General features: G+C 40.9%; 2 protein-coding genes across 2 annotated transcripts; both read right to left on the bottom strand.

The window, feature by feature from the left end:
- Nucleotides 1–1063: 1063 nt before the first annotated feature.
- LOC308307220 (HLA class II histocompatibility antigen, DR beta 3 chain-like) lies at nt 1064–7631 on the bottom strand (the record flags this gene model as incomplete). Its single annotated transcript, XM_080752393.1, has 4 exons — nt 7528–7631; nt 7148–7420; nt 6243–6410; nt 1064–1191 (listed from the first exon to the last, which is right to left on the bottom strand). Exons 1-4 carry the CDS (start codon nt 7586–7588, stop codon nt 1064–1066), a joined length of 630 nt encoding a protein of 209 aa, XP_080608519.1. The 5' UTR covers nt 7589–7631.
- Nucleotides 7632–10745: 3114 nt separating this feature from the next.
- On the bottom strand, nt 10746–14036 carry LOC308307218 (H-2 class II histocompatibility antigen, A-U alpha chain-like). The gene is made up of 4 exons (XM_080752389.1): nt 13890–14036; nt 13105–13344; nt 12698–12988; nt 10746–11163 (listed from the first exon to the last, which is right to left on the bottom strand). The coding sequence occupies exons 1-4, from the start codon at nt 13945–13947 to the stop codon at nt 11030–11032; spliced, it is 723 nt and encodes a 240-aa protein (XP_080608515.1). The 5' UTR covers nt 13948–14036; the 3' UTR covers nt 10746–11029.
- Between the last annotated feature and the right edge of the window lie 686 nt (nt 14037–14722).

Below are 14722 nucleotides of genomic sequence, written 5' to 3'. Positions count from 1 at the left end.
CTGTTTAGCTTCCCCATTAAAGGGTTGTTACACTGACTGCAGATGACTGTGTTTGTAAGCTTTGTGTTGTAGCCTCTGATTACCACTGGTTATCTTGCTGGTCTGATTACCTCTAGTTACCACAGTATTAGGGAGGCAGGGGTTGACATTTATAAAATAACCTTTTGGTGAGAATACCAGAAATAGCAGACATCCAAGCTCATCACAACCCGTCACGCTGAGACACGTTGTGAGCTTGGACTCCAAGCTCACACCGCTTCTCAGCGTTGGAGGTCGGCTATGTTTGGTGTTTGATATCTTCTCACCTTCAGTTTGTGGGAACAGGAATGCGTCCTGGTAGGAAGTGGTCCAGTCCGGATGATATTGAGGAAAAAGAGAGGACAAAAAGAAAGAAGAAACAAGCATTTATTTTATTTGCCCTGTCTCCCACAGTCCTCATCAGTGATCTGATTGTTTAAACAGTCTATTAATAGACAAACCTTCCCCATTTGCATAATTTAATAACAAACTACATCGTTAAGTACCACCTATAGCCGCTATTGCTGTTCTGCTGTTATTACTAATGTCGTCGAATACAATTTGAGTTCAAACAGGTGACTGCAATTCAGAACTGCTCCCAGTATGAATGGGTTAAGGTCTTTGCACACTGCTGCGTTTTTCGTTGCGAAATGCGTTTTTCAGGGCAAGGAGAGAGAGATTGATAGAGAGAGCAAGGGACCGAGTGGTGCGCGAAACGGGCGGCAGTGTGCAAACGTGACTGACATAACGTGAGGTTGATTTTTTATCTGCGCGCTCCGAAATTCACTCCGATATTCGTCCCGGAAAATGCAGCAGTGTGCAGCCAGCTTTAGGGTTACATATTTATTATGTATGTATTTGTCTTGTTTTATTTCTAACTGTTTATATTATGTTTTGGCATAGTATTGTATATTTGTTTGTTGTGATTAAATGTTTTCGATTAATGGAGTACAAAGGACCCCAATGGAAACAATTCATAGGTTGCTCCATTGGCAGTAGATGAATCATCCTGGTTACATTTAATGACATGTGTTAATTAAATATGTTAATGACCTCTCCTCCTCCTCCATTGGTAGTAGATGAATCCAGACACGCCCATGGCCACGCCCCCAACAACCAGACCAAATGTTCCGAGGGCCATCTTGTTCCACTCTGCCTCTGGCATGGAATCATCTGATCATATGATAAACACATTAATACAATACGATACGATACGATACGATACAATACAATACAATACAATACAATACAATACATCTTGTTCCACTCTGGCTCTGGCATGGAATCATCTGATCATATAATAAACACATTAATACCATTAACTGGTTCATTTAGATTAAATAATTTCAGACCTATAATAATAAATAATTCAGGGGTACCGATCATACCGGTAAATCAAATCAACAGTCAACAAAGCTCAGCACATGGGAGAAGAAGCCAATGGATGAAATTTAGATGAACTCATTTCCCGCGATCCCCGTCGAAACCGTTGATTTCCCGCTGTACCACGCTGCGATGCCCGTCGTTCCCGGAAATTTAATTAGCTTTAATCATTATGAAACGATTAAAAGTATGATCGCTGTATATAGCCGTTTCGGAGTCTTAGGCCCGCCCACTAACTGTATCCTGCCGTATTTCCGGTTCTGACCGGATCTAGGTTTCCGTATCCTGTCCAAGGCCCAATCGTAGCTGCCGTCCCAACTGTTTACATTGTGAACGGAGGAAGGAGCAGCACGTTCATTTCATCGTCTTTTTTCACGCGTTTTTGTTTTATTTGATAGCTGATTGATTCTTGTGCCTGCCTGGCATATGATCCGCACACATATCGTCTGCTATGTGCGCGAAAGTGTCCACGTGTTACCATAGCGCACAACTGGCCGTTTCCAATGTTTTCTTATGTAACACCGGCGGATACGCCTGGCAACGGATTTGTCTATTCCAATGGATTTTTTTTTTATTCGAAAGCTGTCATCTTGTCTACCGGTCTACTACATGAGTCGCGATGCACTATGCGTGCACATGCCCACGTTAAAAGGTAAGGACAATTTGGCAGCTGCTTACTACAGCTATGTTTAAAATGGCAGAAAAATTGTTAAAAAAAAGAAAATCACTCATTGATACACTCGTATCTAAAATCTTAAAATAAATCCTGAAGGAGATTTACAAATCCTAAATATGACAGTCTAAGGCCATTTTAATACATAAGAAAAGTAAAAAGAACATTACTGCAACAAAAGTAATCAACAGAAATATACTGTAAAAACTGGTCAAATTGTCAAATAATAATAAGAAATAGATAAGAATTATGAACATGTTGTAGACCGTCTACAAGCTATAAAAATACTGTACTAAAAGTACTATACTGTACTAAAAGGCAAAGTTCCTCTCTGTGGTGAGTTTGCATGTTCTCCCCGTGTCTCCTTGGGCATAGCCCCTCGCACAAAAACATGCAGTAGTCCTGGTTTCTATACTACCTCCCCCTAGCCAGCCGGGTGCTCCCCAATGTCCCCTGGCGCGGCAGGGGGAGAGCGGAAACCAGGACTACAGATTGTAGTCACGGGGTGAGAAAAATGGGTTGCAAAAGCCAAGGGATAAAAAATATTAAAAGGAAAAAAAAAAGGCAAAGTTCACTGCAGTAATTAGGCTACACAAAAGTGTAACTGATAAAAGGGCTTCAAAGTGTTTCAATTGGTCGGTCTTGAAGTAATTGTTTTCCCCCCAAAATCATGAAGGCTGATTCGACCGCTGAGACTAAATAATAAATAAGTCAATGTGTCCTAAAATGTTAAGTTACACAAAATCTGATGAATTGAGTACAAAGGACCCCAATGGAAACAAGGGTAACCGGAAAACTCGCCCTAAAACAAACTCACCCTAAACTCGTTTCCCAACGGGTCTGTGGCCTTAAGCTAGATGCAGAATAGACTAAAATCAAATATTTGCTTCTGGGGGTCACTGGAACATAATATTTTGTGATGGGGGTCCGTGGCCAAATACATATCATTCTGGGGGTCCTTCACATGACAAAGTTTGAGAAACACTGATGGCAACATAAGTTTTTTTTTCTTTTCAGAAAATTGTTATGATTTAGAAGACATTATGTAGAATGTGCTTATCAGTGGTTAAGGACCCCCCCTCCCCCATCTCAAAATATTTTGTTCCACGGATGGACCCCTATCGCAAACTTTTTTTCCCAGGGACCTCCAGAAGCACAGATTTGATTTTAGTCTAATCTGCATCTAGTTTAAGGCCACAGACCCGTTGGGAAACGAGTTTGGGGCGAGTTTGTTTTAGGGCGTTTGTTTTTAGGGCTTTCGAAACAAGCCATAGGCTTATTTCTTGGGTTTAAAATCCTTTTAGCAGATCTTGTATTGAACTGTACTTTCCTTTGTGTTTTTCTTTTCCCAAACTGCTAACATTCAATCATTTTGTACTTTGTCTTTGCAGGACAGTGGATTACAGCAGAGTACAGTGAACATTACAGTAGAGTCACTTACCCCAGTCCACCACTAGGGGCTCCCAGAGATCGGGGTGTTCCACCATGCATGAGACCTTCTCTCCTGATCTGTACCACACACACACACACACACACACACACACACACACACACACACACACACACACACACACACACACACACACACACACACACACACACACACACAATTAATGTGTATAGCTATAGCTAGCTACTTTACAAACGTCAAGAATGTCCACAATTACAACACCAGAGACAGCGCCACAGATCATGTTCACAAAGTCAACTCAAACAAAGGGTCAAACTCGTTCTTCTGCTATACAACCAAAATGTGGAACGCCCTACCGAAGGCCTTAAAGGAGTGTGGATCACTATCATCCTTTAAAATCGCCCTGAAAAACCACTTACAGGCAGCAGCCGCTCGTAACTGGTAAAGTTAGACCTAGCCTAGCCTTACCCTCCCTCTCATCTATATTGTTTTCTTGAACATATCTACTGCATAGTACTGTGTTCTATCCGTCTGTCATTCAATGTTATATGAGATACTTAAAGGTTTCCAGTGTAAATAAGCCAAAAAGCTTACTAGGATCTACTTTCAGTTGACCTTGTACCAGTGAACTGTACTGTCATGAAACTGTACCTTTTCCTATTCAATTTCTAATAAAGTCTTCAATCAATCAATCAATCAATCAATCAATCAATCAATCAATCAATCAATCTCTCTAGTAGTAGCCTATAGTATCACATGTGTGGGGAAGCTTAGGCTGAGGTTGTCATGGCAATCAGTTGGCTCACGGCCAGAGACTTCTCTCATAGGCCAAATCTGACACTACATAAAGTCTAAAATATGTTTGATTCAAATATTTTGTGCATATCGTATATATTTCCAAATAGCAGTCTCAGCATTTAATGGGCAAAATTGATTTGGACCCCGGGCGAGTAAATAACCAGTCTATTTGCAACATGCTTTTATGTATTTTTACACCTGTCTGCACCGGGCCAATATTTGGTTACAGTTCCAATTAGGCTGAAGAAACGTCAATTAAAAGCCCCTCTGCAAATAATATGCAGACTTTTATTTGGGTGTTTATTTGAACAAAGCATTTAAATACGTAAAATGGTGTCAGACCTCTTGGCTACTAGGCTATTCCCTGGCTGCTGTTTGTAATAGGTCTACTATTTATATAAATGCTTGTAATCATTCTGTTTGGTTTTGTAATCAATTAATGTTTGAGCAGTGCACATATAAGCATAGTGACATACACTGTGATAGAAGTACTGTGTTTAGAACTCGCAATTGCCAATTTAACTTAGTTTTGTTTCTAACATGTCCGAACACAAATACAGCTTCAACATGCATCTAATTATCTATTAAAGTGGGCGTGACACGGCCAAAACAGCTAATTATGGCTATCAAATTAGCCAATTTTTTTAATGATGTCATGTACCCCCATGTTAAATGACCCAATCAAATTAATTTATTGTAGTTACTGTACTGAAAGTAGTACTTTCTGTACAGTAACCGAAATAAATTAATTTGATTGGGCTAATATGGGGGGAGGGGCGGAGACTCGTGGAGTCGAGTATCCATATCATTATCTTTTGAAACTGCCCCCAAAAAAGCTGTCCGAGGTATGTTTCCGACTTTCTAAACCAACTTTAAAACTATCAGTTCTAGGGGTAAAAATGATATAGCATTCGCTATAAAATCAATGGTTAGACCGATAAAAAAGTACATGTCTTCTTCAAAAAAGGTGTCAAAAAAGGTGTACGAGGGTCAACACGCTTCTCCCCGTCTATGAGACAGTTTATTCGGCCATACCCTGCTGTCTCTTGCCCTAACCTGACTGGAGCACCCGGGACACCGGAGCAAGCGTAAACGAGGGTCCAGCGATCTTCTCCTCCTCCTCCTCCTCCTCCTCCGCAGAGGAGGTCCGTGACTCCGTGGCTCATACAACAGTGTGTGTGTGTGTGTGTGTGTGCTTTCGCGCGCGCGCGTTTGTGTGTGTGTGTGTAGTGTGTACAATAGCTCTCGCAAATAGCCGTGCGGTCGCTAACAAAGGCATCACGTTGTGCGCGGCACCGCACAACGGATGAAGTATACATTGCGCGGCACCGCACGACGGACGAAGTATACATTCACTACTAACTGATACGGCCCCGCCTCCTTTTCAGACCGTTTGAAGAAAGACCACGTGACCTACTGTATCATAATGCTAAATTTCGTCCGGTGTCCCGCCCCCTTTAACTAAGAACATAGTGGACACAATTAATTATAAGAACATAGTGGACATAATGAATTATCTATTAGTTAAGAACATAGTGGACATAATGTGGAATGCAAAATGTTTAGGTGTCTATTAGGTGTGTACCTGCCGGGTGTGTAGTAGAATGTATAGGTGTTTATTAGGTGTGTACCTGGGTGTGTAGTGGAATGCATAGGTGTCTATTAGGTGTGTAGTGGAATGTATAGGTGTCTATTAGGTGTGTAGTGGAATGTATAGGTGTCTATTAGGTGTGTACCTGGGTGTGTAGTGGAATGTATAGGTGTCTATTAGGTGTGTACCTGGGTGTATAGGTGTTTATTAGGTGTGTACTGGGTGTATGTGGAATGTATAGGTGTCTATTAGGTGTGTAGTGGAATGTATAGGTGTCTTTTAGGTGTGTAGTGGAATGTATGGGTGTCTATTAGGTGTGTACCTGGGTGTGTACTCCAGGAAGGAGTGGTACTGGTAGGACCAATCACCATCTGACACCTCATCGGTGGAAGTGACATCAGAGGTGGTGGGTTGTCCGTCTCTCAGCCAGGTGATGATGATCAGTTTAGGATAGAACTTGTAGGCGCTGCACACCAGCATGTGTGAATGTCTACCACCGGAGGGGGCTGCTGAGGCCAGGCGCACTTCAGGCTTCACTGAAATTACATTATTTTTATTTGTAAGAATTTAATTTAATTTTTTTCATATTATGACCAAAGGTAATCATGAAGAGTAATATGTTACTATTTTCTTATTACTCCTTTAAAAAGTAATAATATGCATATACATTACGTCATCAGATCTACAAGCTAACAATGTGTCTTGTAGATCTGTTATTTTCCAAATGTAAGTGGTTTAATAGAGTTTATACGTGTAAACAAATCAACATTGTAACTTTGTAACTAAATGTTACTTGCATCAATAACTTTATGACTGTTAAAGCAGTTGTAATAAGTTAGACTACTAATCACTGGGGAAAGTAATAATATTACCGTCATATTTATAAGTTAGTAAATAGTTACTACCCAACACACTAGTAGTGAAGTCTGTACACTACTAGTGTTGTTTATTAATTTATTACATCATTAATATGAATAAAGATCATACATCAGTAATGTCATTATAATAATAATAATAATAATTACAACAACAACAACAATTATTATAATTATTATTACCCTAACAACTGCAATGACTAATGATAATTGTTGGTTTGACGTCTGCCTGGTAACAAGTGATGAGGTCGAATCTTGTTTTTTTCATTGGGTGTTGTAGAGTGTTAGGCATAATCAGTACATACAGAGTATTATTATTATTTTTAGTAGTAGTAGTATTATATCAGTAATAAGTATAGTTTATAAGGTGATGTGTGTTGATGATGTGATCAGCTCACCTCTCTTATCCAGAGCAGCGGGGTAGTCGTTTCCAATGTTGCCTTTGCAGAGTCTCTCTCTCTGTGCTCTCAGTGAAGCCATTCTCATAGGATCATTATTCCAGCTCTCTGCCTGCTTCACACCAAGCTCAGTGTATCCTACAACCTTCCCTACTCTGCTGTCCCACCTGATGAACTCGTCTTTATTGTAATAATATGATCTGATGTACTGTATGTCCTCCAGCTCACTGGAGTTGAACACACAGCGGCCAACATCATACTGTTCATATCCATCTGGAAATAGAATAATAAATAGTCAAATATATTATTAATAATAATATTAACTCTATAATGTATAATGATGAATTTACTGTATGAAAGTTTTAGTAAATAAAGTGTACCTGCTGCATAGAAACAGATGAAACTCAGTGAAACACAGAGCCAGAGATTAGATGAAGTCATGATGAGTTGAGATGTTTCAGAGTTTAGTTGAAGTGTTGATGAGTTGAGATGTTTCAGAGAAATGAACACTAACTCACTCCTCCGATAGTCTCTACTATACAACAACCAATGAAAAAACACTATTCACTCTCATCACTTGTTACCAGGCAGGCATCAAACCTAATATTCGATGAACTCATGTACTGCATGTATGTGTTTCAATGCACCAGTGTCTTGTTTACACTATTCACAGTACTGTTCCATGGATGTATTAGGCCTATTGCTTTTATTATAGTGGGGAAGAGAAACAGTCCTTTTGCATTATAACATTTTAAATTGCTACAAGGCAGATATTGCGTACCATTAGATTTGGGGTATTATCGCTAGTTTTCACTAAACCATTGTAGCGGCATGAAAACCAGTGTTGCCAGATTTTGTGAGAGAAAATAAGCAACCAGGGGTACGAAAATAAGCCCCAAAAAGTGATATTATCTAGGCCACACAAGCACTTTAAAACTATACACATCGCCACATTAGCTTTTAGTTACTTAGTTCACAACAAATAAAACGCAACCAGCAACTTATAGGTCTACAAGCAACTTTACGGAAATCAAGCCCAGAGTCACTTATAATTAGCAGACATGGCAACACTCGGACTGAAAGACCTGCAAAAAACACTCTCTCCAGTTTGATTGATTGATTGATTGATTGATTGATTGATTGATTGATTGATTGAAGACTTTATTAGAAGTTTGCATAGGAAAAGGTACAGTTTCATGACGGTACAGTTCACTGGTACAAGGTCTACTAAAAGGAGATCCATGAAAAGACTAAGCTTATTTCCACAGGAAACCATTTAAGTATCTTCTATAACATTGAATGACAGACGAATAGAACACAGTACTATGCAGTAGATATGTAAATAAAATAAAATGAGAGAACGAAAAAAGAAAACAGTAAGTCTAAACAAACAGTAAGTATATACAAAGAAGGGGCAGGGGAGGGTAGGGTTGGGCTAGGTTAGTTTTTTTACCAGTTGCGAACGGCTGCTGCCTGTAAGTGGTTTTTCAGGGCAATTTTAAAGTTCGATTCGGTGCGGTGGCATCGGTGCCTGTCTCGTCTTCTCTCTTCTCTCTCTCACTCTGAACGCTACAAATGGATTTACTAAAACAAAATATTCTTCATGCTCAGCAACAACAACACATAAGGTCCGTTCAGAAAGCATCTAATGCAATGTGTTGCACCTGTGGGCTTTAGATTAGCTGTGGACTCGCTCTCTGCTCAAAAGACTTTTAATCATCACACAACGACGATAAACTAATGATGCACCTTGTTGAGAACAGCTTGTTTCTTTCGGAACCTCTCCAGTCCCTCCACAGATAGCGGAGCTGCCGTTGAGAAATCATTGCACTTGCAGGCAGTCAGCCATGGTCACAATGCAACTCTACTCTTACTCTAATGCAAGGTGAAGCTGTATTTTATTTCTACTACATTCACGTTCAGATTGTTTTCAATCCCAAATACAATGATTTAACTGTTATTATTGGCTTCTTACGCACCTGCTTGTCAAATAAATCACGGTATCCGTTTTCACTGAAGGGAAATTTGTATTCTCACGGTACTTTCAGCAAAAAATAGGGATTTTGCCGTCAAATTTCGGACTCCAAAACTCCTGGAACACAAAATAAGTGGCCGTTTTCACATGGCGTGAATTTCAAAATTGACGTCATTTTTGAAAAAACTTGAAAACAGGGCATAATTGTCTCCACCAGGCCAAAAGGCATGGCCGAGACTATCTTTTGCCCCCTTTCCACCCCATTGTCTAGCTATTGCCTTGGCTAAATGGCTGCTGGAGGTTTCTGCGATCCCCTCAGACATGCTAATTGCTTCCAATAAACAAGTTGTGATCTTTGTGTGCTAAAGGTTCTGCCCCTCATTGAAATGATGGCTTCAGTGGTGTAAAGCAGTGGTTATCAACCTTTTCAGGCCGCGACCCCCAAAATAATCATATTATAACGGGGGACCCCCCCACCCTAAGAGTTGAGGCAATACAAATGCTATTTTCACAATTGCTGCCTCTTAATATTTGACAATTTGGCAAATGTTTAATTTGTCATTTTAGAGGTATTAAATACACTTTAGAAACATTTGCAGATACCCTCTATAGTCTATACACTTAAACTGTATGTTGGTTTGTTTACTGTTGAGTGAGAAAACAATGTTGCACATTAGGTTAAACATCTGGGGACCCCCCAAAATAATTTGAGGATCCCCATGGGGGTCCCGACCCACAGGTTGAGAACCACTGGTGTAAAGTAACTGCCGTAATTACATTTACTCCAGTACTATTCTGTACTTAAAACCAGGGTGACAGACCATTCTCAAACTATCATAGATCTCATTGTAACCACGGACAAATGTAAAATCACCTCGAGTGGGACTATCGTATGTGGTCTAAGTGATCATGATATGATTTAATGTACCCGTAAAATACATAAGTCCAAAGCTGATGGTCACAAAACAGTCAAACCTAGAAACCTTAAAACCTACTCTAGCGAAGCCTTTCATCTCAAACTGGGGATAAACTGTCTGGTCCCCGGTGCCGGTACTCGCTAGTTCTCAGGTCCATGAAGCTTGGTTGGGATTTGGATGCCTTTTTCACATGACAGACTGACAGGAAATTGAGAGATGTGGCGTGATATGCTGCAAAGGTTGTCAGGAACGGTCTATATGGGACCCTTACAACGTCTTATTATTATAAATATTATTATATTTCATTATAAACTAGAAGTCATTTGTGATTTGATCAGGCTGAACATGAAGTCATAAATGATAAATGACAACAATAAATGATTTAATGAACATTATTTACTGCATCTCATTTTTATTGTGAAAATCAGGAGTTACATTGATGTTCTGTTCACTCTGTCTGTCTGTGGCTCCAGCTGCTCCTGTGTGTGTGACTTGACGTCTAGGCTAAACAGTGCTGTATGCATGCTGTGGTTCTCCTGCTGCTCTCTGTGTGCGCTCCAGTGACGTTGTTTAGGCAAAAACAGTTGATTTGCTGATTTTCTGAATAAAATGTCACCCGCCCGTGTTTAGTTGCGCACCGCCCATACCCGTCCCCGCAAATTTATAATAGTAGACCTATATATTCCACCCGTTTTCACCCGTCAAACACAGGTACCTGTCGGGTACCCGCGGGGCCCCGACCCGTTCCCTAGTGGGCTGCATGTGTACTGCAGGTAATCATTGTGTTGCCAGGTTTTGAAAGAGAGACAAGCGACTAGGTTTATGAAAACAAGCCCAATAGAATCAACAAGGCTAAATACGTTTTACCACTTTACATCGGCTATTTGAAAATAGTAGATCTACAAGGTCACAACAAGTCACATTGTAACACATTGTGAGCTTGTAGATCTGTTACTTTAAAAACACTCCAGGAATAAGATGAATGATATTTTAATTGTTGCACTGGTTTCCTTTGATGAGGAAGAAGGTTCTCATGGCAACCCCCAGGCCCAGCACAGCGATGGTCAGTCCTACTGCACAGTACACATCTGGACCCACACTGGACTGATGCTGGATGTCCACATCTGGAGACACACACACACACACACACACACACACACACACACACACACACACACACACACACACACACACACACACACGGAATAAAAGAATATGAAACCCAATATAATTGTTTCTATAACTGTATCAATGAGTCACTTGTGATAGGGAGCAATGATATGGTTCAATTTGCCCATAGGCTTGTGGTTTCAGAGCTTTCTGCGCTTTCTGTAGCTATCTCTGTACTTCCAGTTTCTGTGTAGAAAATAAATATTTGGCGCCACCCATTACATATTAGCTCAATCAATTATATGAATGCTGCATGACACGGCCATCTCTAATTAATATTAATGTTTGTTTTATGATTTGTATCAAGGGGGCGTGGTTTCACTGTAGGCTACTTGCAGCCAGAGAGCAGAGACTCCGTCAACAGACCTGTGTGTGTGTGTGTGTGTGTGTGTGTGTGTGTGTGTGTGTGTGTGTGTGTGTGTGTGTGTGTGTGTGTGTGTGTGTTTCCTGATTCTCTCTCACAAGTCAGACAGTTCTTTAGATTTTTTAGTTTAGTTTCTTCGTATTTGGTGTCAACGACCATTGACAATACTAATATGATAATATTAGTATTTTCAATGGTCACTGACTCGTTCCAAGCCGAATCACCACCGTGTTTACATGCTGTGAGAGAGCGCTGTTATGCGGCTGCTGCTGTTGTGGGGCAGGGCTGTTCGACTCAGTGATAGAAACACTGTTTACTGCAATGTAGAAACACTATACAAGCGTCGCGAAAGCAGACACACACTGACACACAGTCAGAAAATAGCCCACAATGCTACCAGCATCCAGCGCTCCGGTTGTCCCCACGGATAAAACCACATGAGTACGGGTGGAGAAAAGTTAAACCATGGATAAATTCCAGACAGCTTGTTTGTAAAAGACTTACACATTTTTACCGGTAAATATAACATGGAGTTGTGGAATCTATAATGATACCTGTAATGGCTAGTTTTAACTAAGAGTATAATGCTATGCATGTGTAGTGATGCGCAGAAGCGGGGATTGAACCCAGGACTCCCACTCGCCAGTCCAACGCACAACCAGTCGTGCTAATTAGCAATCTGGCGTTGTCGGCAGCATGAGGAGCGTGATATCCTCGCGTGAGGGACAGGTCCACGTCGTGTGCGGCGGTCCGCGGCGTGAAGTGTGAAGTGCGAGGGCGCGCTCCAAAGATCAGGGGGGTGATTGTAGCCCCACAGTTAGTACCAGCCATGAACCAGCGACAACAGCCCTGCTAATCGGGCTCAGCCCTATTAGCACGACTGGTTGTGCGTTGGACTGGCGAGTGGGAGTCCCAGGTTCAATCCCCGCTTCCGCGCATCACTACATATGCTCAACTCCGCCCCTTCCCCCACAACAAAACATAACCACGCTTAAATTTTAGATTTCTTTTCATTATCTGAATTCTGATAAAACAAATAAAGAGACAGGGTTTCTCGCCCCTTTAGCATCTGACCCACACATCTGGAGACCCACACACACACACACACACACACACGTTCTCACCCCACATGGAGGTCTCAGGTCCAGGCAGTGATTGGTGGTTGACCGTACAGCTGTAGATGTCTCCCTGCTCTGGAGTGAACTTCAGTCTGGAGAACTGGTAGAAGGTTCCATCTTTGGGGAACGGGACGCTGGTAGTGATGTCATCAGTGATGTCATCAGTCAGGTTGAGGGTGTTCCTGGTCCAGCTGATGCTCACTGGAGCAGGAAAGAACCCGGTCACATGACAGATGAGAGTGTTGGCCACGCCCACTTCTACATGATCTCTGGGATACAGCCTGGTGTCTGGTTGTTCTGTACACACACACACACACACACACACACACACACACACACACACACAGTGAATGTGCGTGCACAAACATTCAACAACAGTATTATTGTTGTGTTGATATTTAGTATTTGTGTACCTTGTTTCAGTGGTGGGTTCTTGAAGAGCTTGCGAACGATGGCCAGGTTGCCTCTGCAGGTATGCAGCAGACCCACAGCATTTAGATAATCACCAGTGGATGGATCTATATAGTCAGGAACAGGAGACACCATCTTCCCTTTGATGTAGTCAGCGTACCACTTCACCTCACCATCCAGTCCTGACATGTACTCTCCTTCTGTGTCTGAACATCCAACGACTTGAATATCCTCATGTACAACTGTTAAGAAAACAAAGATGATGTTATATCAAAATTACTTTTTGTATTTCATTTTTTTCCATTTTCCCAAATAATTATCAAAAATAAATGAAAAAGGTTATGGAAAAAACATGGCCTGGTCACGTATTATGTATGAGTGAACAGAAAAAATAATGGGTGTTTTTTTCATGGTTAAAATGAAGTTTGAAGTTACAATGGGTGTTTGTGGGGAGAGCAGAAGCCTATAAGCTGTCTCCCTGTTGAAAGTGGAATATCCTTCATTCATGTTTGGTTATAAACATGAATATATGAAGTGTGTAGCTTCATGTCACACAGAAATAAATTCACACTGAAATCAGTTGGTTAGTGTGTGTGTGTGTGTGTGTGTGTGTGTGTGTGTGTGTGTGTGTGTGTGTGTGTGTGTGTGTGTGTGTGTGAGACAAAAAGTTGTTATATAGTCCTATACTGTACATAGCAACACATATTTAATAAAACACAATATGAAATATCGCATAACAATGATAATATTAAATATCACATCATAATAACATAAATGTGATTCTTACCTCCTGCTTTGACATGAAGTACAGAGAGGAGGATGAGGAGGGAGGCTGTGATCTTCATCCTCAGAGACAATCTGAACTCAACTGATCTGAATAAACACTGAAATAAACTGATTAAAATAAAGTGATTAAAATAAACACAGTTAAACTAATGGATGTTGTCTTCAACAGAAACTCTGTCGTCTGACACTGAGGGAAGGAGGGGCTGCTCTGTAGTCTAAGGAGAAATCAGCCAATCAGATTAAAGATTCTACGTTGTGTCATCTGTCTCCGGGGAAGACGATTCTGAACTTTTTGAGAGAAATGCATTATAAGTTACTGTATATGTATGTATGTACAGTAGGTAGGTAGAAAGAAAGAAAGAAATGAAGAAAGAAGTGTATTAAATTAAAGTGTAATTAAAATAGGATGGGAGGTTAAAGTTAATTTACAGATAAGGTTAACTGATCCAGAACAGGCCTGAGGACTGAGGGTGGGGGGTGGGGGGGGGGGGGGGGGTGGATTGACCACTACAGTGCAGTGGTCAACTGCGGTACTGCAAGCTTGAGGGTCCACTACCACTGTGGTTCTCAACCTGAGGGTCGGTACCCCTAGGGGGGTCCCCAAATTATTTTTGGGGGGTCCCCAGATGATTAACTTAATGTTGCAACATTGTTTTCTCTCTCAACAGTAAACAAACCAACATAAAGTTTAAGTGTATAGAGGGTATCTGCACATTTATAAAGTGACAATTTAAGGACTTTTTAATACCTCTAAAATAACAAATTAAACATTGGCCAAATCATCAAATATTAGAGGCAGACATTTTGAAAATAGCAGATCTACATATTTTCACA

The sequence above is a fragment of the Nannobrachium achirus genome (genome assembly GCF_963921795.1).
Source record: "Nannobrachium achirus genome assembly, chromosome: 21".
NCBI classification, from domain to species: Eukaryota; Metazoa; Chordata; class Actinopteri; order Myctophiformes; family Myctophidae; genus Nannobrachium; species Nannobrachium achirus.
This window is presented reverse-complemented; position numbering and strand designations above follow the sequence as displayed.